This window comes from Palaemon carinicauda, chromosome 36 (genome assembly GCF_036898095.1).
Source record: "Palaemon carinicauda isolate YSFRI2023 chromosome 36, ASM3689809v2, whole genome shotgun sequence".
Classification (NCBI taxonomy): Eukaryota; Metazoa; Arthropoda; class Malacostraca; order Decapoda; family Palaemonidae; genus Palaemon; species Palaemon carinicauda.
In genome coordinates this window covers 69,585,558-69,610,427 of record NC_090760.1, presented here as the reverse complement: position 1 = coordinate 69,610,427, position 24,870 = coordinate 69,585,558, and the positions used below count along the sequence as shown (strand labels likewise).

The following is a 24,870-nucleotide window of genomic DNA, read 5'->3' as shown; positions in this document are numbered from 1 at the left end:
GATTGGGATCTGGAAATATGCATCCTTTAGGTCCAGTGTACACATGAAGTCTAGTGGGCTTGCCGCTTGTCTGACCAAGTCTGCCGTCTTCATGCTGAACAGAGTTTGTTTGAAAAACTTGTTCAGAATTGAGAGGTCGATGACAGGTGTCCAGCCTCAAGGCACCCTTTTTACAAGAAAGAGTCGACTGAAGAAGCCTGGGGAGTCGTCGAGGACCTCTTGGAGGAAGCCTTTCTCCAACATGGTCTGGACTTCGGCCCTGAGGGCCAGCTCCTTTGCGGATCCCTTCGCATAGGAGCTCGATGGAACTGGAGCCTTTGTCAGTGAAGGGAGAGATTGTATGAACGGGACGCGATACCCTGAACGAATCATAAACTGCACAGGGTTCAGCCCCGAGCTGCATCCACCTCTGCCAGTAGTGATGCAGGCATCCCCCCCTCTGGTGGATAAGTGGGAGGAGTACCCATCCTAGCAGTTGCGGCCTTGGCCACCTCTCCTAGGATTCTTCCCTCCACGAGACAACTTAGAGCTTTTCTTGTCCTTAGTAGGAAAGGACTTCTTAAGACACCTTCGATGTCGCCGGGTTAGCTGCTGTCTTATTCGTTGACGGTTTCAGCTGATGTTTCTTCTGCAGAAGTGATGGTCTATAGGGGCAAGATGTCAAAGCCTTATAAAGGGTTGGACTTCTTCCATCTCTCCACAGCCCGCTCAACGTCTTCCGGGTTAAACAAGGAAGATACCTCCAGAGAGGAGTTCCTCAGTCTTGTCACTTCGTTGTGTGGGACTTGGCAGTGGAACCTTTCTACTATCGACTCCCTTCACTGGAGGATTGTGTTTGCCCACAAGTTCACAACTTGGTGAGCAAGGACCTCAATGGTTGGAGTTCCCGATAGCAGAAAGGTTTCCATCGCATTCCTGGAGCTCTCCTAGGACCAGTTTTCGGTCCACATCAGGTGTCCCACTGACCCTAACCAGAGGTCCAGCAATGAAGTAGTCTTCATGGCTTACTTCACTACCTTCTCCTGGCTAAGGATATCTGAGGCAGAATATGAGACCTGCAAAGCAAAGAGTCTCTCAAAAAGGATCCCCTTGATCACTTCCTCTGGAGAATGATGTAGAGGAAATGCCAGAAGAAGGTAATCGAAGACCTCATAGTACCTCCTCTGCTGCATAAATGATAGCAGAAGAAGTTTTGAGGATGAGCCTGGCCAGAGGGAGTTGGAGCAGCCGGTAATTTGTGAGATCTACTTCCGACAGCCCCCATTAGACCCTTAGAACAGGGCAAGGCTGCACTGGTCTTGGAGGGATTCTGATTGCCAGACATGGTCAAGGACTGTGTTTTTGCCCTCTTGAGGGGCCACTGATTGATCAGACAACCCATTGATGGACCTTATGCAGGCTAAGACCTGCCAGAAGGTGTGTTCAAACAACTTCTGCTCAGCCTCCAATAGCCTTAAACTAGCAAACTTTGGGAACATGGTCGTCGTTAAGATCTTGCACCCACGAGGCATCATCTCCAGGTGGGTCGCTGTCATACCTTGAGTGATGGGAATCACTAGTCTATGGTCCTGCAGGAGACGGTCTCTTGGGACTTTCTGGAGGCCTTGAAGCTCTAGCTGATAATTTTGTAAGTCTTTGAGTTTTCAGACTCCTTCCTAGGAGGAAAGAAAACTTCCTGGAGAGAAGGTCTCGAAGGATTTTCCCTTCGCTTCTCACCTGCAGGAGGCGAGACAACTTCTTGTAAGGGCTTGGATATCGGGTGAAGCTTCCGAGGTACCAACTCAATGGGAGAGGGGCGGAAAGTACCCATCCGAGACTCTTCTCGGAGAGAATACTCTTGGGAAGTTGGAGATGGGTGCAAGAAAACTTGGGGAAGAGTCAGTACGACTATGCTGAGCCTCCACTTAGAAGTTCGAACTGGAGTCTGCTTGACTCTGAGTGAGACTACCCGATCAAGAACTCTTCACTTCCTCTTCAGGGGGGAAGAGGAAGAAGCCGGAGCTTCCTGTGGGAGAGGAACTGTAGACTTCCACCTTGGATCCACTGGGGGAGAGAATGAATTCTCCTGAGGTATCCTGGGTGTTCTGGATGGTAAAATTGGAGGAACAACTGCTACAAAGGCCTGATGGACAGCCCTAACTAGGGCGTTAAACCACGGTTCCTGTTCTAAGGAGGATCGACGCTGAGGGTTTCTGAAAGGAAAAATACCTGAGACAATCGACGACTGGGCGGAAGGCTGTAACTTCGTAGATTCCTCCTTACGGGGGAAAGGAACAGGTCAGGTAGCTGGTTATTTACTGGCCTTGAAGGTAGGGCGGGAAGACCGTCGGGAGTCATCCTTGTCATGCACTGTTCTCCTGAGAGAACGCAAAGGTCTGCGTTTGCGGGAGGTCTGCGTTTGCGGGCTGGAGAGAGAGAAGAACCTCTGCAAGGGGCGGGCCAACGGCTAGATGGAGAGTGCCGATGCACCAGTTAGAGCTGAGAGACTCATGAAGGAGAGTGATTGGAAACATGTTTCCTCTCTTGTAAACGGCGCCGTTCCATAGAACAAAGAAGTTCTGGTAAACAACGATGTTCTGGCGAACGAGGGGAGGTTGGTGATCGACTACGAGTGTGCTGGTGAATGACGCGTGGTTGGCAAGCGCTGAGAGGTTGGCGAACGACGAGCAGCAGGAGAATGCCGATTACCTACCCATCGTTTAAGAGATTGACGAGTCATTGGCAAACAATGAGCAACAAGAGACCGTTGGCAAACGGCAAGAAGCCAGAGAATGGCGAACAGCTGGTCATTAACGAGCAGGTGAGTGACAACGAGCTGAAGGACTACGGATAGTCGGCGATTCGCGAGTTGCAAGAACTCGACGAGAAGGCTGGGAATCAAGAGATTCAATGGATGCTGGCGAGACCCGAACAGCTGTTCGATGGCAAGAGGTTGGAGAGAGTTGTTGGACGGGCAAACGGGGAGTCCAGGGAGAGTCCCATAGGAAGAGCAAGGGTCGGGAACCAACAGGCAGATGAGACTCGTAAGGCTGACGATCCCATGGCGAGAGCTGCAACTGAGGAGACAAGAGCTAAGGTGTGGGTGAGCGGCAAGGTCCTGACGAGGGACAATCTCCTTCCAGCAGATGAATGCGGCGAGCTGAAGAGCTGTCTTTTTGCCAAAGACGAAGGAGAGTGTCTGAAGCGACGAGGAGAGCCACGAATCAGCGCTGACAATGACGAACCTCCGAAGGGGAGGACTGCTCAGCAGAATGATCGCTAGAGAGTTTCCGGATGGGTGTCTCCCTTGGGAACGAGAGAATTGACTGCCAGCAGGAGAGACTTACTTTGGACTTAGCTCCACCCTCAACAGGAGAGTCGGCTCAGAAAGGGGGGAGGTAGTCGTCGGCAACGGTGACAGCAGCAGCAGAAGAGGCAGAGCAGAAATCATCGGCAGGCGCCGTAGACTACTCCTCAGGATCACGAAGGTCAACACTCAGCAAGGCCAAGGGATCCACCTCAGAGGAAGATGAACGCTGCCTCTCAGCACCAAGTTGAAGGCCCTGCAACAGCGCCGCCTTCGAAGGGGGCCAGTCAAGTGAAGGGACTGCCACATCTGAAAAACATCAGAAAAAGTTACGGTTTCCCGGGGAGGGGAGGAGGCGGGGAGTCGCATTGTCCCTCGAGAAACAGCATTGAGCTAGAGATTATTGGCCTACGCAACTATTCAACGGTTCCCCGAAGGAAACTGACCGAACAGGAGCTTCGGGGAGAGATGGGGGGGTGAGAAGAGGCCTTGGATTTCTTCAACTTCGAGGAAGACCCTGAAGGTGACGAATCCCTTTTAGCCTTCTTCCGGTGGTGCCCAAGCCAAACATCTCCCACTGGGAGGCAGACCACTCCCGGCATTCAGGGCAGGTGTTGTCCTTATCACACCACCTTCTTCTACAAGAGGGACATAACAGATTCAGGTCTGTGTCAACAGACGACATAAAAGTCTCGCAGGAGCAGTCCTCACGTCCTGGGAAAGGTCCGCATAATGACGGCCAAGAAAAAGAGCACACACATACACTGAAAAGAGAAAAGTTAACAAAAAAATTAGTAATGGCAAGTCAATAATTGGTGAAAGGGAAGAGCGGTAACGTCGGTTCTCCACCCGAGCTAAGAGCAAAGTGGGTGATATCCCCCACCCCCTCACCCCCGTTAACTAGCGGGTAGATGGTTAACCCTTTCTAAAAATCTAATAGCTCGTCTTTCAGCTTCGCCAAAAGTAATAACCCAATAGATAGCGTTGGTTTGTATTTAGTGATATAACAAATTAATCTTATTTTAGTCAACAAAAAAATGGTTATCCTCACTTCTTGTGAATAACAGATGGAATGCCAAAATTGAAAATCATCGTCCTTCGTCTATTCCATTTTAAATAAAGGCTATCTACCCGACAAAAGTACTAAACCCGTGCATACCAATTGCCGTCGTGTAGCTGTTAGGAAATGATTTGTCCGTTCTCTCTCGCATGAAGACCCACCGGTTATTCTCAAACTTGCACTCTACGATCTTATTATCGTACTGTTTGAGAGACTTATTTACTTTCATTTCACCGAACGGTGGATCAAAACCTCCAACGTACAGCTGTCCTACAGTTTGTGGAAGAATTCTGAAAAAATAAGAAAATGGATTAAAGATGATGCAAAGACAATGTTTTTAAAAAACTGAATGAAGCTTGATTTGATCCTAAATATGTCTTTCTTTGTCCTTGAAGAGTATTTAGATACTAATGATTATAGTTAGGGTTGTGATAGCCTACTGGAAATGTCCCAGCCTAGCCTTCTGTTAGAGGGGAGCTCAAGAGCCACTCTACCTCAATAGGATCTAGTATCATCTGCAACCTCACCATCCTTGTGAGGTAAGGATGGGGGTTTGGTGGAGCATGTAGGTCTACCTGCTGAGTCATCAGCAGCCATTACCTGGCACTCCCTGGTCGTAGCTAGATTGAGAGGTGCTTATTTGTTGATCCTATGTACATATAAAGTCTCTAGGCCATTGACCTGTCTCTTGCTTTTGCCATTTAAGAGTGACCTTTAAACCATACCATTAATTATTGTGGGTAGTATAATCCCATTAATCTAAGCAGCTCTTCTAGGAATTCACTCAAAAATTAACCCATTGTTCTCTAGTCTTGGGAAGTGCCATAGCCTCTGTACCATGGTGTTCCATTGTCTTGGGTTAGAGTTATCTTGCTTGAGGGTACATTTCGGCACATTATTCTATCTTATTACTCTTCCTCTTGTTTTGTCAAGTTTTTTATAGTTTATATGGGAGACATTTATTTTAATATTGTTACTGTTCTTAAAATATTTCATTTTTCCTTATTTCCTTTCCTCACTGGGCTATTTTCCCTGTTGGAGCCCTTAAGCTTATGGCATCCTGCTTTTCCAACTAGGATTGTAGCTTAGCAAGTAATAATAATAATAATAATAATAATAATAATAATAATAATACATATACCAAGGCACTTCCCCCAATTTTGGGGGGTAGCCGACATCAACAAATGAAACAAAACCAAAAAGGGGACCTCTACCCTCTACGTTCCTCCAGCCTAACAAGGGACTCAACCGAGTTCAGCTGGTACTGCTAGGATGCCACAGCCCACCCTCCCACATTATCCACCACAGATGAAGCTTCATAATGCTGAATCCCCCACTGCTCCTACCTCTGCGGTCTTCCAAGGCACTTGAGGAAGCAGCAGAGCCTACCGGAACTGCGCCACAATTGCTCGCCATTCATTCCTATTTCTAGCACGCTCTCTTGCCTCTCTCACATCTATCCTCCTATCACCCAGAGCTTCCTTCACTCCATCCATCCACCCAAACCTTGGCCTTCCTCTTGTACTTCTCCCATCAACTCTTGCATTCATCACCTTCTTTAGCAGACAGCCATTTTTCATTCTCTCAACATGGCCAAACCACCTCAACACATTCATATCCACGCTAGCTGCTAACTCATTTCTTGAACCCGTTCTCACCCTCACTACTTCGTTCCTAACCCTATCTACTCGAGATACACCAGCCATACTCCTTAGACATTTCATCTCAAACACATTCAATTTCTGTATCTCCGTCACTTTCATTCCCCACAACTCCGATCCATATATCACAGTTGGTATGGATCGGAGTTGTGGGGAAAGAAAGTGACGGAGAGACAGAAATAGGATACTAAAAGTTAATTAATTAATTAACTAAGTAATTAGTTAATTTTAACATTCATAACTTCTCAAACAGATAAGTCTCAATACTATATACTGTAGTATTCTAGCAGTTTTTTCCATCTGTGACCAGGTTGTGGAATTATCTTCTTAATCATGCAGTTGAATCAGTAGAACTTCAAAAGTTCAAACTTGCAGTGAATGTTTTTATGTTGAACAGGTTGACATAAGTCTCCCTTCAGAGTATATATATGTTACTGATCTTAAAATATTTTATATTAATCATTCAATGCTTCTCGGGCAGTTGATATATTTCCATTAAATATTGAAATCAGTTAAAGGGATTTCTAAATCATCTTTTTATTCTCTAATCTAATTTTATGGCAAAAATTAAACAATAGTTTAAACTCACGAATGTCTACTTCTGAAATACCAAAAACATAAAACAACATGGACATACCCTTCTCCTGTCTTTCTCACTACTTTTAACTTAAAATCAACGGAATTAAGACTAGGTGGTTTCCACTTTAAGACTTCATCACAGCGACCAACAGTGTAAGGCTGAAAAGAGAGACGCACTTGTTTATATTACAGTAATCGGCTTCAATCCTTATACAATTGACAATGCCACACAGACAGTTCATCAATATGGTCATTTAACCACAAAATATCTTTACTTCTTTCGTTATCACTTGTAAGTTGAATATATTCATAAATTATAGGACATGCTAAAAAAGGTAGACATAAATAGTGAGCAGAACAATAAAACGAAACAAAACAGAAATGCACAAATAAAAATATATGTCACATATCTTAAAGAATGGTGGGCACTTTTAATTCATAACTTGCAAGATTTTTTATCCATAATATTATCCAAGGAACTGTGCTCCATGATTAAATTTTAACAATTATTCGGGCAATATAAAGCAATCAGCCACCCGTTGAGATGCTACCACTAGAGAGTTAGGGGGTCTTTTGACTGGCCAGACAGTACTACATTGGATCCTTCTCTCAGGTTACGGTTCATTTTCCCTTTGCCTATATATTCACACACAGAATAGTCTGGCCTATTCGTTACATATTCTCCTCTGTCCTCATACACCTGACAACACTGAGATTACCAAACAATTCTTCTTACTGCACTGTAATTGTTCAGAGGCCACTTTCCTCTTTGTAAGGGTAGAAGAGACTCTTTAGTGGTGGTAAGCAGCTCTTCTAGGAGAAGGACACTCCAAAATCAAACCATTGTTCTCTAATCTTGGGTAGTGCCTTAGCCTCTGTACCTTGGTCTTCCACTGTCTTGGGTTAGAGTTCTCTTGCTTGAGGGTACACTCGGGCACACTGTTTTATCTTATATTTTATTTCTCTTCCACTTGATTTGTTAAAGTTTTTATAGTTTATAAAGTGATATTCATTTTAAAATTGTTGCTCTTCTTAAAATATTTTATTTTTTGTTGTTTCCTTTCCTCACTGAGCTATTTTCCCTGTTGGAGCCCCTGGGCTTATAGCATCCTGCTTTTCCAACTAGGGTTGTAGCTTAGCAAGTAATAATAATAATAATAATAATGCCAAATTTTTCAATTTCCTCTCTCTTTAATCCTTTTAGTCTCGTAATGCAGAAGTGAAAAAACTAAGTTTTTCTTTCTTTTCACCATATGCCTTCATCCTTTTTAGATGGGTTGGCATCAGAAAGAGAGTCTTCAGCTTTACCTCACTCTAATTTCCTGCCTGACTTTACGAATGGGTCCTTCAGGCAGGCCCTGAGGTAGCCTAGAAATGTGACCTCTATCAAAATATTCTTGCTTATTTTCCAGTAACTAAAACTCATCAAAACCATAAATAAACTTTGGAAACACTCATTACACAAAATTATGGTGTACTACTTTAAGAAACAGTACTCACTTCCATATAACTAAGAAACATTACTCACTTCCAAATAACTAATAAACATTATTCACTTCCAAATAACTAAGAAACATTATTCATTTCCAAATAACTAAGAAACATCACTCACTCCCATATAACTAAGAAACATTATTCACTTCCAAATAACTAAGAAACATTGACTTCCAAATATCTAAGAAACATTACTAACTTCCAATTAACTATGAAACAGTACTCATTTCCATATAACTAAGAAACATTATTCACTTCCAAATAACTAAGAAACATGACTCACTTCCATCTCTGGTTGGAATATTAAGCCATCAGGTTCATGGCTCAGCTGTGCCTGGAACGCCGGACTCAAAAGCTTGGAAGTGTTGTGGAAGTTCGCGTCCCAAAATTCTTTTCTTCGGACACTGAAGGGCTCCTTCTGTTTGTTGAGGAAGCCTTTTTCTATAGCTGCATTTCTCGGTAAAATAATGTCGGTCTGAAAGGGCAAAATGGATTGAATTGCTATGGCATATAGTCGCATCATGTTGGAGTCCCAGAGATTTTCCAAACAAAAATTGGGAGCAGAATGTCCAACTTTTTTACTACTCGACTAAAATTAAAAGATAAGTGAATGTAGTAATGTCACAGTCAGTCAAGTGTAATTAACATAAAATGTTATTTTCATTAGTAAAATAAATTTTTGAATATACTTACCCGGTGATCATATAGCTGTCAGCTCTGCTGCCCGACAGAAAAACCTAAGGACAAAATACGCCAGCGATCGCTATACAGGTGGGGGTGTACATCAACAGCGCCATCTGTCGAGCAGGTACTCAAGTACTCCATGTCAACACAGAACCAATTTTCTCCTCGGCCCACTGGGTCTCTATTGGGGAGGAAGGGAGGGTCATTTAATCTATGATCACTGGGTAAGTATATTCAAAAATTTATTTTACTAATGAAAATAACATTTTTCAATATTAAACTTAGCCGGTGATCATATAGCTGATTCACACCCAGGGGGGTGGGTAGAGACCAGCATTATATGTTAACATTAAGAGCTAAGTATTTTGTATTTCATTTTAGCAGTTATTCAAAATAACAAACATAAAATTAATAAGTACCTGGTAAGGAAGTCGACTTGAACAATTACTCTGCCTTTTTAAGTACGTCTTCCTTACTGAGCCTCGCGATCCTCATAGGATGCTGAGCGACTCCTAGGAGCTGAAGTATGAAGGGTTGCAACCCATACTAAAGGACCTCATCAAAACCTCTAATCTAGGCGCTTCTCAAGAAAAGAATTTGACCACCCGCCAAATCAACCAGGATGCGAAAGGCTTCTTAGCCTTCCGGACAACCCAAAAAACAACAATAAAAACATTTCAAGAGAAAGATTAAAAAGGTTATGGGATTAGGGGAATGTAGTGGTTGAGCCCTCACCCACTACTGCACTCGCTGCTACGAATGGTCCCAGGGTGTAGCAGTTCTCGTAAAGAGACTGGACATCTTTAAGGTAAAATGATGCGAACACTGACTTGCTTCTCCAATAGGTTGCATCCATTACACTCTGCAGAGATCTGTTTTGTTTGAAGGCTACTGAAGTTGCGACAGCTCTAACTTCATGTGTCCTTACCTTCAGCAAAGCATGGTCCTCCTCATTCAGATGGGAATGAGCTTCTCGAATCAAAAGTCTGATATAATAAGAAACTGCATTCTTCGACATAGGTAAAGAAGGTTTCTTAATAGCGCACCATAAAGCTTCTGACTGTCCTCGTAATGGTTTAGTACGTCTCAAATAGTACTTAAGAGCTCTTACAGGGCATAGTACTCTTTCTTGTTCGTTTCCAACCAAATTAGAAAGGCTTGGAATATCGAACGATTTGGGCCAAGGACAAGAAGGAAGTTCGTTTTTGGCTAAAAAACCAAGCTGTAAGGAACATGTAGCCGTTTCAGATGTAAATCCAATGTTCCTGCTGAAGGCGTGTATCTCACTGACTCTTTTAGCTGTTGCTAAGCAGACGAGGAAAAGGGTCTTCAAAGTGAGATCTTTAAAAGAGGCTGATTGAAGTGGTTCGAACCTTTCTGACATAAGGAATCTTAGTACCACGTCTAAGTTCCAACCTGGTGTGGCCAACCGACGCTCCTTCGAGGTCTCAAAAGACTTAAGGAGGTCCTGTAGATCTTTGTTGTTGGAAAGATCTAAGCCTCTGTGACGGAAGACTGCTGCCAACATGCTTCTGTAACCCTTGATCATGGGAGCTGAAAGAGATCTTTCCTTCCTTAGGTATAAAAGGAAGTCAGCTATCTGAGTTACAGAGGTACTGGTTGAGGATACTGATACCGACTTGCACCAGCTTCGGAAGACTTCCCACTTCGACTGGTAGACTTTAAGAGTGGACGTCCTCCTTGCTCTAGCAATCGCTCTGGCTGCCTCCTTCGAAAAGCCTCTAGCTCTCGAGAGTCTTTCGATAGTCTGAAGGCAGTCAGACGAAGAGCGTGGAGGCTTGGGTGTACCTTCTTTACGTGCGGCTGACGCAGAAGGTCCACTCTTAGAGGAAGTGTTCTGGGAACGTCTACTAGCCATTGCAGTACCTCGGTGAACCATTCTCTCGCGGGCCAGAGGGGAGCAACCAACGTCAACCTTGTCCCTACGTGAGAGGCGAACTTCTGCAGTACTCTGTTGACAATCTTGAACGGGGGGAATGCATAAAGGTCTAGATGGGACCAATCCAGAAGAAAGGCATCTATATGAACTGCTGCTGGGTCCGGAATCGGTGAGCAATAAATTGGGAGCCTCTTGGTCATCGAGGTTGCAAACAGATCTATGGTAGGCTGACCCCACAAGGCCCATAGTCTCTTGCATACATTCTTGTGAAGGGTCCACTCTGTTGGGATGATTTGACCCTTCCGGCTGAGGCGGTCTGCCATGACATTCATGTTGCCTTGAATGAACCTCGTTACTAGCGATATGTTTCGATCTCTTGACCAGGTGAGGAGGTCCCTTGCGATCTCGTACAACGTCATCGAATGAGTCCCTCCTTGCTTGGAGATGTACGCCAAGGCTGTGGTGTTGTCGGAGTTCACCTCCACCACCTTGCCTAGAAGGAGGGACTTGAAGCTTCTCAAGGCCAGATGAACTGCCAGTAGCTCCTTGCAGTTGATGTGTAACGTTCTTTGATCCGCATTCCACGTGCCCGAGCATTCCCGACCGTCCAATGTCGCACCCCAGCCCGTGTCCGATGCGTCCGAGAAGAGAATGTGGTTGGGGGTCTGAACAGCCAGTGGCAGACCCTCCCTGAGGAGAATGTTGTCCTTCCACCAAGTCAGTGAAGACTTCATCTTCTCGGAAACAGGAATCGAGACCGCTTCTAGCGTCTTGTCCTTTCTCCAGTGAACAGCTAGGTGAAATTGAAGGGGTCGGAGGTGGAGTCTCCCTAACGCGATGAACTGGTCCAGTGATGAAAGCGTCCCTATCAGACTCATCCACTGTCTGACTGAACATCGGTCCTTCTTCAGCATGTTCTGGATGCATTCTTGGGCTTGACTGATTCTGGGGGCCGACGGAAAAGCCCGAAAAGCTTGACTCTGAATCTCCATTCCTAGGTACACTATAGTTTGGGATGGGACGAGTTGGGACTTTTCCATATTGACCAGGAGACCCAATTCCTTGGTCAGATCCAGAGTCCATTTTAGATTCTCCAGACAGCGACGACTTGACGAAGCTCTTAGAAGCCAGTCGTCCAAATAGAGGGAGGCTCTGATGTCTGCTAAATGCAGGAATTTGGCAATATTCCTCATCAGTTTCGTAAAAACAAGAGGTGCCGTGCTTAGGCCAAAGCACAGGGCTTGAAACTGGTATACAACCTTCCCGAAAACGAACCTTAGAAAAGGTTGGGAATCTGGGTGGATGGGGACGTGAAAGTAAGCGTCCTTTAAGTCTAACGAGACCATCCAGTCTTCCTTCCTGACCGATGCTAGAACCGACTTTGTCGTCTCCATGGTGAACGTCTGCTTTGTGACAAAGACATTCAGAGCACTGACGTCTAGCACCGGCCTCCACCCTCCTGTCTTCTTCGCCACTAAGAAGAGACGGTTGTAGAAGCCCGGGGATTGATGGTCCCGGACTATGACTACCGCTCCCTTTTGTAGTAAGAGAGAAACCTCTTGCTGCAAAGCTAGTCTCTTGTCCTCCTCTCTGTACCTGGGAGAGAGGTCGATGGGAGTTGTTGCTAGAGGGGGCTTGCGCAAGAATGGAATCTTGTACCCCTCTCTGAGTAACTTCACAGACTGTGCGTCTGCGCCCCTGTTCTCCCAGGCCTGCCAGTAGTTCTTGAGCCTGGCTCCCACTGCTGTCTGAAGAAGGTGGCAGTCAGACTCTGCCTTTAAAGGACTTGGAACCCTTCTTCTTGCTCCCACGTTGACCTTCGGCACGAGCACCTCCTCTGCTGGAGGCTCTGCCACGAAAGGGCGGAATGAACCTTGACGCTGGAGTGTCCATCCTGGGTCTAGGCACGGAGGGCAAAGGGGTGGCTTTGCGTGCGGATGACGCAACCAAGTCATGAGTGTCTTTCTGGATCAAGGAGGCGGCAATCTCCTTGATCAACTCCTCAGGAAAGAGGCACTTCGAGAGAGGAGCAAACATAAGTTCCGACTTTTGACATGGGGTGACTCCAGCTGACAAGAAGGAGCAAAGGTGATCCCGCTTCTGAGGACCCCGGACACGAAAGAAGCCGCAAGCTCACTAGAACCATCCCGTATGGCTTTGTCCATGCAGGACATAATGAGCATGGAAGTTTCCTTGTCAGAAGGGGAGGTCTTCCTGCTCAACGCTCCCAAACACCAGTCCAAGAAGTTAAAGACTTCGAATGCTCGAAATACTCCTTTCATTAGATGGTCCATATCCGAAGGAGTCCAACAAATCTTGGAGCGTCTCATGGCCAGCCTGCGGAGAGAGTCTACCAGACTTGAGAAGTCGCCCTGGGCAGAGGCAGGAACTCCCAAGCCGAGAACTTCTCCCGTGGCATACCAGACGCTAGATCTGGAAGCAAGCTTGGCCGGGGGAAACATGAAGGCTGTCTTCCCAAGTTGCTTTTTGGACTGCAACCAGTCTCCCAGTACTCTTAAAGCTCTCTTGGACGAGCGAGCGAGTACGAGCTTCGTAAAAGCAGGTGCGGATGACTGCATGCCTAAAGCGAACTCAGAGGGAGGCGAGCGTGGTGCTGCAGACACAAACTGATCAGGATATAAATCCTTGAACAGCGCAAGCACTTTCCTAAAGTCTAAGGAGGGAGGCGTGGTCTTGGGTTCGTCGATGTCCGTGTGTTGGTCGTCAAGATGTGCAGCTTCGTCATCATCAGAGAGTCCATCGTCTGAATGTTGAGGAGGAAGCGGCAAAGGAGTAGGTAAAAGCTGGTCGGCTGAGTCCGGCAGCACGGGTGCATGCGTGGCTGCACTGGACCCAACGTCATGGAACTGTTGGTCAGTCTGTGAACTGGCAACAACCATAGCTGAGTGGGGACGCAAGGCGTCTACTCCTGACTGCGGTCGAGTAGCGGAAACCACAGTGGGTTGCGGAGGTTGACGCACAGCGTCAAAACACGGCAACTTAACTCCACCCTCCTGTTGTTGTGGTAACACGCGAACGTCAACGGAGGGTTCCGTGCGTCGGTGAACGTCAACATGCGTCTGGCAGGGTCGACTGCGCATGGGTGGTGGAACTCTCACAGCTGGAGTGCGGGAGCAGGCAGCCTCAGCGTCTACTGGGCGCACAACCGTGGTTGGTTGTAGGCTAACGGGTGCAGCGTCAACCTTCTCCGCACGATACTCCTGCATGAAAGAAGCTAACTGAGTCTGCATAGACTGTAGCAAAGACCACTTAGGGTCTACAGCAGCAGGTGCGGCAACAGACGGTGTTACTGCCTGTTGCGGTACCACTTTGCCTCTCTTAGGAGGTGTGCAGTCGTCGGAAGACTGCAGCGAGTCCGAACTGACCCAGTGGCTACACCTGGGCCGTTGGACTTGCGCGGAAGGGACCTTGCGTTTAAGAGGCCGTGAGACCTTGGTCCATGGTTTCTGGCGTGAAACCTCTTCCGCAGACGAAGAATGAACGGGCTCACTCGTCTTCTTGTGGGTGGGACGATCTAGGAAAGATACGTCCGAAACCACGGAGGGAACGTCTGTCCGCTGATTAAAGCCTGTCGAACCCTTTGGTCGTACGACATTGCTTCTCCCCTGGGCTTGGGAGCTTGCAAGAGGTCCCGGACTGGGAGGACGACAGGCACGAACAGACGCACCCTCATGCGTAACACTAACACTTTTCACTGCACTAACCACTTCACTTCCCACTGCACTTTTACCCTTCAACTCCCTGACGTCAGCCATGAGTTGGTTGCGGTCACTCGCCAATGACTCGACTCTCTCACCCAGAGCCTGGATGGCACGCATCATATCTGCCATTGAAGGTTGATGAGTGCTAGAAGGAGGGTTGGGAGTAACCACTACAGGGGAAGGAATAGGTTGTGGGGCATGGGGAGAGGAAAAATCAACTGAGCGAGACAAACTCCTCCTGACTCTATCTCTCTCTAGCCTACGTGAATATTTCAGGAATTCTTGAAAATCGAATTCCGAAAGCCCAACGCATTCCTCACATCGATCTTCCAATTGACAGGTTTTACCCCGACAATTGGAACAAATGGTGTGCGGATCGATAGAGGCCTTCGGAAGACGCCTTGAACAGTCCCTAGCACTACACTTCCTGTATTTGGGGACTTGAGAAGGGTCAGACATCTTGAATTAGCCAAAGGGGGAATTCAAAATCTATCCAAGTCGTCAACAAATAATCCAAAATTCAATAAAAGAATGCAAGGAAATATTGAAGATAACCTCTGCACAGCGAAAGCTAATAACCAGAAATGAATACTTCACCAAATAACGTGAAAATCAATCCAGAAAGCAACAGCGTATTTAGTAGGTCTTGCCAGTGGCACGACAGAGAGAAAATTGGTTCTGTGTTGACATGGAGTACTTGAGTACCTGCTCGACAGATGGCGCTGTTGATGTACACCCCCACCTGTATAGCGATCGCTGGCGTATTTTGTCCTTAGGTTTTTCTGTCGGGCAGCAGAGCTGACAGCTATATGATCACCGGCTAAGTTTAATATTGAAAAATATGATGCTACATAATGCATAATATAGCAAAAAGGAACTAGAAATAAAGTACTGTACAACAAAAGTATAAAATGGGAGCAGTGCATCATTGTTTTACCATTATAATAGGCAGAATAATCCAATACTGTACACACACATTAAATACAGTAAATGGTAAGGGCCAACTGTTTGCTAAAACATAGAGTTAATACAAACATGCAACTGAGATTATGGCAATGGCATTTTCCCCTTAGTAGGGTAAGGGAGTTTGTCAAATTCTCTCCTACCTCTTCTATCAAAGTTAGTTTTTATTGGGAGTAAATATATTTACTGTATTTTAGTTTATAGATTTTATTAGGGACAAATATATTTAAAGTACTTTAGTTAATTTCTAAGGAAATAGATTAAACGTTTCAGAACACAACGACGATACTCACGTTTATTCGTTCATATCTCATGTGAAAGGTATCGTTGATGATCTCCTTTCCCTGGATTCTTATGGCATCATAAATTAAGTACCGCGGGTATTTGACCTTAGTCTTTGGGTCAACATCTATCACCATTTCCTATAAAGAACAAATCTATGAAAACCATTAACAGTAAAGAGACCAACTGGTGGAATCGTGTCTCCATTTAAATAAAATCATCTGTATTAAAACCATTAATTCAACTCTACTATTGATTCAATCTAGACGTTACAGTCACGTTTACTCAACAAGGTTCTGTACTGAACATCGTAAGGCTCAACGCACTACTTGTTTCCCTTACCCCATCAAGCAAAGTGTCTGACAGATGAACCCGCAGGTCGTGTTTTTGCCTAAACTCGACTTCAGGCACTTGGAAGATACAGTGGTCTCTGTCGGCAAAAAACACCTCGCGGCGTCCATCTGAAAGATAAAAAAAAAAAATATTATGCATAACACTTCCTCTTCAGCAACTATAGCTCATTCCTTACACTTATCACTCTTGTACTTACTAACCAGGTTCATGCATCTCATTCCATCCACTTATCAGGTTTGTACTTACTTATCAACATGTCCACTGTTTACTTTTGAGTATTATGAATCTTGTTCCATACACTTATCAGGCTTGTAATCACTTATGAGCATCACAAATCTCGTTCCATCTGCAGTGGCCGCGGGGGCATATCAACAATTAAAGCATGTGATGCCCTTCTTACAATCTCCAATGCTGTACAGAAAGCCCTTGATTGTGGGCATTAAGTTCGTATGATTGGCCTTAATTTTAGTGCTGCCTTTGACCGTGTTAATCATGATTCCCTTGTTTTGAAACTTTAACAGTTGGGAGTGGGTGGGTAATTTTTTAGTATCATTATTGAATTTCTAAGTACTGTAATAGATCGCAAAGAATTGTTGTTGATGGGCACCATAGTGAGTATAGGAATGTAATATCTGGTATTCCTCAGGTTAGTGTTCTTGGTGCATTTTTATACTACAGTAATGTATATACAGTACACATGACATGTGGTTTGGTCTAGAAAACAAACTTATTGCATATGCAGATGATGCTACTCTCTTTGCATCAATTAAATCTCCTGAATGTAGATCTGGGGTTGCCGAATCCCTTAATAGAGATATAGCTAAAATTAGTGCATGGTGCAAATCAAGGGGTATGAAGTTTAATCCTAACAAAACTCAAAGTACTGTATGATTATAAGTAGGTCCAGGACCGAGGCTCCTCAACATCTGGATTTAAGCATTGATAATGTTTAACTTTGTTTGACTCTTTTTAAAATTTTAGGTGTTATTCTCGACAGTAAATTTACTTTTGAGAAACACATTAGGTGTGTGTCTTCTTCAATTGCACAAAAGATTAGCTTATTGAGAAAGTCTTTTAAGATTTTCGGTGATCAAACTACTCTGAGGAAGTGTTTTAATTCTTTCCTTTTACCTTGTTTTGAGTACTGTTCTCCTGTCTGGTCTTCAGCTGCTGATTCTCATCTTAATTTGTTGGTCTGGAACTTACGGTCTATTAAATTTCTTATTCCTGATCTAGATATTAATCTCTGGCACCGTCGCTTACTTAGTTCATTATGCTTGTTGCATAAGATTTTTTATAATTCTGATCATCCTTTACATTCAGATCTTACTGAAAAGTTCCATCCCGTTCGTAATACTACAGTAGGTATGCAGTTAATTCTAATAGTCAGGCCTTCTCCATCATGAGGATCAATACTACACAGTACACTAGAAGTTTTATTCCAGCTGTGACCAAGTTGTGGAATGATCTTCCTAATCGGGTAGTTGAATCAGTAAAACTTCAAAATTTCAAACTGGCAGCAAATGTTTTTATGTTGAACAGGTTTACATAAGTCCTTTTAAAGTTTATGTATCAAATATCTGTTTTAATATTGTTGTTTTTTTTTTTTTATTTCAGTACTTCTTATATAGTTTATTTATTTCCCTACTTCCTTTCCTCACTGGGCTATTTTTCCCTGTTGGAGCCCTTGGGCTCATAGCATCTTACTTTTCCAACTAAGGTTGAAGCTAAGCTAGTAGTAATAATAATAATTATAATAATAATAATAATACTAGCGCCAATGTATCCCTGCCTGTCGTAGAAGGCGACTAAAGGGGACAGGATGAGGGGACTAGGAACCCCCTCACCTGTAATTTTGTTCTGGGGAAATATCAAAGAAGATGAGGTGGGGGAGAGTGACTGCTCCCCCCCCACTCTAGTTTTGTTGTGTCTGAATGTGTGTTGATGTAGTATGATAGAGAGTAAAAGATGTGAGATTGGAAGTATGTTCAGGAATAGAAGGATGGATATATTGTGTGAGACAAAGATAAAAGGGAAGGGTGAAGTAATGTTTGGTAGAGTGTCTGGGATTGAAAGGAGAAGAGCAAAAGGAGGTGTGACTTTATTGCTGAGTGAATGGATGACAGGTAAAGTAGTGGAATGAAAGAAGGTATGATCTAGGTTAATGTGGGTAAGGGTTAGGTTGGATAGGGAATGTTGGGCTTTTGTCAGTGCGTATGGGCCAGGTTGTGAGAAAAGTGAAGAAGAGCGGAATGAGTTCTGGAATGAATTAACTAGGTGTGTAGAAGGACTGGGTGGAAGATATTATGTAGTTGTGATGGGTGACAAATGCTAGAGTGGGTGCTGGAGAGGTAGGTGTCATTGGGAAGTATGGCGTACCAGGCGAAAGTGAGAGTGGTGAGATACTGGTAGATATGTGTGTTGAGCAAGAGCTGGTAATATGTTGAAGTTTTTTCAAAAAGAAAGATAATAACCAGTATACATGGGTAAGAGTGGCAAATGGAATAGCGAAAGAAAGGGCATTAATGCATTATGTGTTGATAACTAGAAGGATGATTGGAAGATTGAAAGATGTGCACGTGTTTCAGAGTATGGCTAACGGTATGTCTGATCATTATTTGGTTGAAGGAAAATTAGTTGTAGTAAAAGTGGGGGATGTAAAAGGGAGGTAGTGAAGGTTGAAGAATTAATAAAACGTAAGAGGTAAAATGTTAATATCAAGAAACGCTGGAAGTGGCACATGGCAGAGTGAAAGTGAGAGAAACTGGTAATTTAGAGGAGTGGAAGATAGTAAATGAATATTTTGTTCGGATTGCAAGTGATGTGTGTGGCAAGGGGATTGTTGAAGGCAGCATGAGGAAGGGTTGAGGAAGGTGGAATGAAGGAGTGAAGATAAAAGTGGAAGAGAAAAAGAGGGCATTTGAAGATTGGCAGCAGAATAATAGTGTAAAGAAGTATGAAAGATAAAGAGAGAGAAATGCGGAAGTAAAACGTAAGGTAGGCCTGGCTGACTGGAGGTGGGGTTAGGGATTGAGTCGTTCATATGAAGAAGTTTTGGAAAAAAGTGAAGAGAGTAAGGAAGGTTGGTTCGAGAATTGAAGACAGTGAAAGATGAAAGGCTGTTAAAAGGAGAGGAGGCAAGAAAAAGGTGGGCGGAATATTTTGAAAGATTCCTTAATGTTGAGGATAATAGGGAGGTAGATATAATAGCAGTTGCAGGTGTTGAGGTGCCAGTGATGGGAGATGAGAATGAGAGAGAGATTACAAGAGAGGAAGTGAAGAGAGCACTAGATGAAATGAGAGTAGGAAAAGCAACTGGTATGGATGGTGTGAGGACTGAGGTGTTAAAGGAAGGGGGTGTGATTTTACTTGAATGGTTGGTGAGATTGTTTAATATGTGTTTTATGTAGTCAATGGTATTAGTGGACTGTGTGTGTGTATTGTACCACTATATAAAGGTAAGGGAGATGTGCATGAGCATTGAAATTCAAGGGATATTAGTTTGTTGAGTGTGGTTGGAAAAGTGTACAGTAGAGTACTAATTAATAGGATTAAGGATAAAACAGGATGCAATCTTAGAAGTACAGGGTGGTTTTAGAAGAGGTAGGGGTTGTATGAATCAGATTTTTACAGTTGGCAGATATGCAAGAAATATTTAGCAAAAGGCAAGGAGGTGTATGTTGAGTTTATGGATCTGGAGAAAGCTTCTGATAGGGTTGATAGGGAAGCAATGTGGAATGTGATGAGGTTATATGGAATTGGTGGAAGGTTGTTGCAAGCTGTGAACAGTTTCTGCAAAGGTGGTAAGGCATGTGTTTAGGATAGGAAATGAAGTGAGCGAGTGGTTTCCAGTGCGAGTGGGGCTGAGACAGGGATGTGTGATGTCGCCATGGTTGTTCAATTTGTTTGTTGATGGAGTGGTGAGAGGGGAATGCTCGAGTGCTTGGTTGAGGGTTGAAACTGATAGATGAGTGTGATCATGAGTGGGAGGTAAATCAGTTGTTGTTCGCAAATGATACTGTACTGGTTGCAGACTTGGAGAAGCTTGATTGATTATTGACAGAGTTTAGAAGGGTATGTGGGAGAAGGAAGTTGAGAGTTAATGTGGGTAAGAGTAAGGTTATGAGATGGACGAGAAGGGATGTTGAATGGAGGGTTACTTGAAGTAGATCAGTTTAAGTACTTGGGGTCTGTTGTTGCAGCAAATGGTGGAGTGGAAGCAGATGTATGTCAGTGAGTGAATGAAGGATGTAAAGTGTTGGGGGCAGTGAAGGAAGTAGTAAAGAATAGAGGGTTAGGCATGAATATAAAGAGAGTTCTGTATGAGTAAGTGATTGTACGAACTGTGATGTATGGATCAGAGTTGTGGGGAATAAAAATGACAGAGACACAGAAATTGAATGTGCTTGAGATGAAGTGTCTGAGGAGTATAGCTGGTGTATCTCGTTTAGATAGAGTTAATAACAAAGTAGTGAGGGTGAGAACAGGTGTAAGAAATGATTTAGCAGCTAGAGTGGATATGAATGTGTTGAGGTGGTTTGGCCATGTTGAGAGAATGAAAAGTTGCTGTCTGCTAAAGAGGGTAGTGAATGCAAGAGTTGGTGGGAGATGTACAAGAGGAAGGCCAAGGTTTGGGTATATGGATGGAGTGAAGAAAGCTCAGGGGGATAGGAGGATAGATGTGAGAGAGACAAGGGAGCATGCTAGAAATAGGAATGAATGGCGATCGATTGTGACGCAGATCCATTAGGCCCTGCTGCTTCCTCTGATCACCTTGGTGACTGCTGAGGTAGCAGCAGTAGGGGGATTTACCATATGAAACTTCATTTGTGGTGGATAACGGGGGAGGGTGGACCGTGGCACTCTAGCAGTACCAACAAAACTCGGCTGAATCCCTTGTCTGGCTGAGAGGAGCAAAGAGAGGAAAAGTCCTCTTTTGTTCCTTTATTTGATGTCGGCTACCCACCAAAATTGGGGGAAGTGCCTTGGTAAATAGATAGAATTACTCAATGGTATCATGAATCTTATTCCATCTTTTCTATCCACTTATCACTCTTGTACTTATCAACATCACATAGTACATCATGTACTGTATCTCATCCCATCCACTTATCAAACTTGTACTTACTTATGAGCATCATGTATCTTGTTCCATCCGCTTTCCAAGACACTTTGTAAGGCTTCTCGCGGAGGAATCCTACATTTTCTAGGTCCATGCTAACAGGCTGGCAACCAGGAAATCCAGTACTGTAAATAAATACACAAATATTTAAAAAAAACACACCAGACACTTTTATTAGTGAATGCTTTCAAATCTAATCAATACAAAGAAGACTACAGTATTCATACAACAGGGTAAGTTGTACCATTTTATTTTGGGTAAATACTTTCATAAGCTATGTCAATTTGAAAGTATTAAATGAAGTGGAAAAAATATAAAGATAAGTTTTAAATTGGATCTCTCTCTCTCTCTCTCTCTCTCTCTCTCTCTCTCTCTCTCTCTCTCTCTCTCTTTTTTTTTTACAATCCACTTTTTTTTACAATCCACTTTTTACAATTTGAATTGCAACTTGGCTTTTAATAACAAGAGTATAATAATAATAAAAGCAATACAATAATGCTAAAGAATAAAAAGACAAAGGAGACTTATCATACCATGTTGTGAGCAGGGCACAAGTTAGGCAGGACTTACTACCTCACCAAGAAGGTTATCCGCTTTAAGTGAGGTAATGACTAGCATAGCCATTTTCTAATTATGAAACATTTTTCTAATGAATGCTTAACCCTTTTACCCCCAAAGGACGTACAGGTACGTTTCACAAAAACATCCCTTTACCCCCATGGACGTACTGATACGTCCTTGCAAAAAAATGCTATTTAAAATTTTTTTTGCATATTTTTGATAATTTTTTGAAAAAAATCAGGCATTTTCCTAGAGAATGAGACCAACCTGACCTCTCTATGACAAAAATTAAGGCTGTTAGAGCAATTTTAAAATAATATACTGCAAAATGTGCTGGAAAAAAAATAAACCCTGGGGGTTAAGGGTTGGAAATTTCTAAATAACCTGGGGGTAAAAGGGTTAATTGCAAAAGCATTGTCGACATACCAAGGTTAGATCAAGTTCTTTATATAGATTCAATTCAGTACAAGTCATTACTATTCATCAACAATAACAAATGCAACCATTTCTAGTCCACTGCACGACAAAGGTCTAAGAAATGTCCGTTTATGTCTGGGTATGGCCAGTTTTCATAATCAGGCTGGCCAGTGCTTACAGTAAAGCAACCTAGTATGGGTGGACCTGACTAGTACAGCTTTGCTGGTCATGGCAATACGCAAACCCTTTCACCACGTTAATGTATCCCCACTCATGAAGGGATTACTGTTCATACATTCCATCAAATTCCAAAATTTCAAACATGTTTTGTACAGTAGTTCTGTACCGTAAAATGTTATTTTCCTTAGTAAAATAAATTTTTGAATATACTTACCCGATGATCATATAGCTGCATCCCTGCTGCCCGACAGAAAAAACCTACGGGCGGAATACGCCAGCGATCGCTATACAGGTGGGGGTGTACATCAACAGCGCCATCTGTCAAGTAGGTACTCAAGTACTCGATGTCAACAAAGAACCAATTTTCTCCTCTGTCCCACTGGTTCTCTATTGGGGAGGAAGGGTGGGTCCTTTAATTTATGATCATCGGGTAAGTATATTCAAAAATTTATTTTACTAAGGAAAATAACATTTTTCAAAATCAAACTTACCCGATGATCATATAGCTGATTCACACCCAGGGGGGTGGGTAGAGACCAGCATTACAAGTTGACATTATGAGCTAAGTATTCCGTATTTCATTTTAGCAGTTATTCAAAATAACAAGCATAAAATAAATAAGTACCTGGTAAGGAAGACGACTTGAACAATTACTCTGCCTTTTTAAGTACGTCTTCCTTACTGAGCCTCGCGATCCTCATAGGATGCTGAGCGACTCCTAGGAGCTGAAGTATGAAGGGTTGCAACCCATACTAAAGGTCCTCATCAAAACCTCTAATCTAGGCGCTTCTCAAGAAATGATTTTGACCACCCGCCAAATCAAGTAGGATGCGAAAGACTTCTTAGCCTTCCGGACAACCCAAAAATATTTCAAGAGAAAGATTAAAAAGGTTCTGGAATTAGGGAATTGTAGTGGTGGAGCCCCCACCACTACTGCACTCGTTGCTACGAATGGTCCCAGAGTGTAGCAGTTCTCGTAAAGAGACTGGACATTCTTAAGATAAAAGACGCGAACACTGATTTGCTTTTCCAATAGGTTGCGTCGAATATATTTTGCAGAGATCTATTTTGTTTAAAGGCCACGGAAGTTGTGACAGCTCTAACTTCGTGTGTCCTTACCTTCAGCCAAGCTTGTTCTTCCTCATTCAGAATGGAATGAGCTTCTCGTATTAACAGTCTGATAAAAATAGGATAAAGAATTCTCTGACATAGGCAAAGATGGATTCTTAACTGAACACCATAAAGCTTCAGACGGGCCTCGTAAAGGTTTTAAAATAGAACTTAAGAGCTCTTACAGGACATAATACTCTTTCTAGTTCATTTCCAACCATACGATAAGTTTGGAATATCGAACGATATTGGTCAAGGCCGAGAAGGCAGCTCGTGTTTGGCTAGAAAACCAAGATGTAGAACATGTAGCCGTTACGGATGAGAATCCGATGTTCTTGCTGAAGGCATGAATCTCACTGACTCTTTTAGCTGTGGTTAAGCATATCAGGAAAAGAGTCTTAAAGGTGAGATCTTTCAGGGAGGCTGATTGAAGTGGTTCGAACCTGTCTGACATAAGGAATCTTAGAACCACGTCTAAATTCCAACCAGGTGTAACCAAACGACGCTCCTTCGTGGTCTCAAAAGACTTAAGGAGGTCCTGTAGATCTTTATTGTTGGAAAGATCTAAGCCTCTGTGACGGAAGACTGATGCCAACATGCTTCTGTAACCCTTGATAGTGGGAGCTGAAAGAGATCGCTCTTTCCTCAGAAATAAGAGGAAGTCAGCTATTTGAGTTACAGAGGTACTGGTCGAGGATACGGATACTGACTTGCACCAGTTTCGGAAGATTTCCCATTTCGATTGGTAGACTCTAAGGGTGGATGTTCTCCTTGCTCTAGCAATCGCTCTGGTTGCCTCCTTCGAAAAACCTCTAGTTCTCGAGTCTTTCGATACTCTGAAGGCAGTGAGACGAAGAGCGTGGAGGCCTTGGAGTACCTTCTTTACGCGTGGCAGACGTAGCAGGTCCACCCTTAGGGGAAGAGTTCTGGGAACGTCTACTAGCCATCGAAGTACCTCGGTAAGTTATTCTCTCGCGGGCCAGAGGGAAGCAACTAGCGTCAACTTTGTCCCTTCGTGAGAGGCGAACTTCTGCAGTACCTTGTTGACAATCTAGAACGGAGGGAATGCATATAGATCTAGATGAGACCAATCTAGTAGAAAGGCATCTATAAGAACTACTGCTGGGTCCGGGATAGGTGAGCAAAGTATTGAGAGCCTCTTGGACATCGAGGTTGCGAAGAGATCTATGGTTGGCTGGCCCCAGGTGACCCAAAGTCTCTTGCATACATCCTAGTGGAGGGTCCAATATGTTGGAATTATTGTCCCTTCCTACTGAGACAATCTGCTAAGACTTTCAAGTTGCCTTGGATGAAACTCGCTACTAGTGAAAAGTCTAGACCTGTTGAACAGGAGAGGAGGTCACTTGCGAACTCGTACCATGTCAGAGAGTAGGTCCCTCCTTGCTAGGAGATGTACATCAAAGCAGGGAGTTGACCGTGTTCACCTCCACTACCTTGCCTTGAAGGAGAGACCTGAAGCTTTTCCAGGTCAGAC

General features: G+C 43.8%; 1 protein-coding gene across 3 annotated transcripts in view; it reads right to left on the bottom strand.

Moving 5' to 3' along the window:
• Positions 1 to 24,870, bottom strand: part of mRNA-cap (mRNA-capping-enzyme) — a 72,918-nt gene that overhangs the window by 7,059 nt on the left and 40,989 nt on the right. For 2 of the 3 annotated variants that reach the window (XM_068360141.1, XM_068360143.1), the window contains 6 exons: positions 21,114 to 21,232; positions 15,974 to 16,092; positions 15,643 to 15,771; positions 8,364 to 8,555; positions 6,645 to 6,745; positions 4,446 to 4,636 (listed from right to left, as the gene is read on the bottom strand). In XM_068360141.1, the coding sequence (XP_068216242.1) occupies positions 4,446 to 4,636; positions 6,645 to 6,745; positions 8,364 to 8,555; positions 15,643 to 15,771; positions 15,974 to 16,092; positions 21,114 to 21,232 (851 nt within the window). Of the gene's footprint in view, positions 1 to 4,337; positions 4,637 to 6,644; positions 6,746 to 8,363; positions 8,556 to 15,642; positions 15,772 to 15,973; positions 16,093 to 21,113; positions 21,233 to 24,870 lie in introns of all 3 variants that reach the window. The other variant, XR_011041407.1, reaches the window with a different exon arrangement.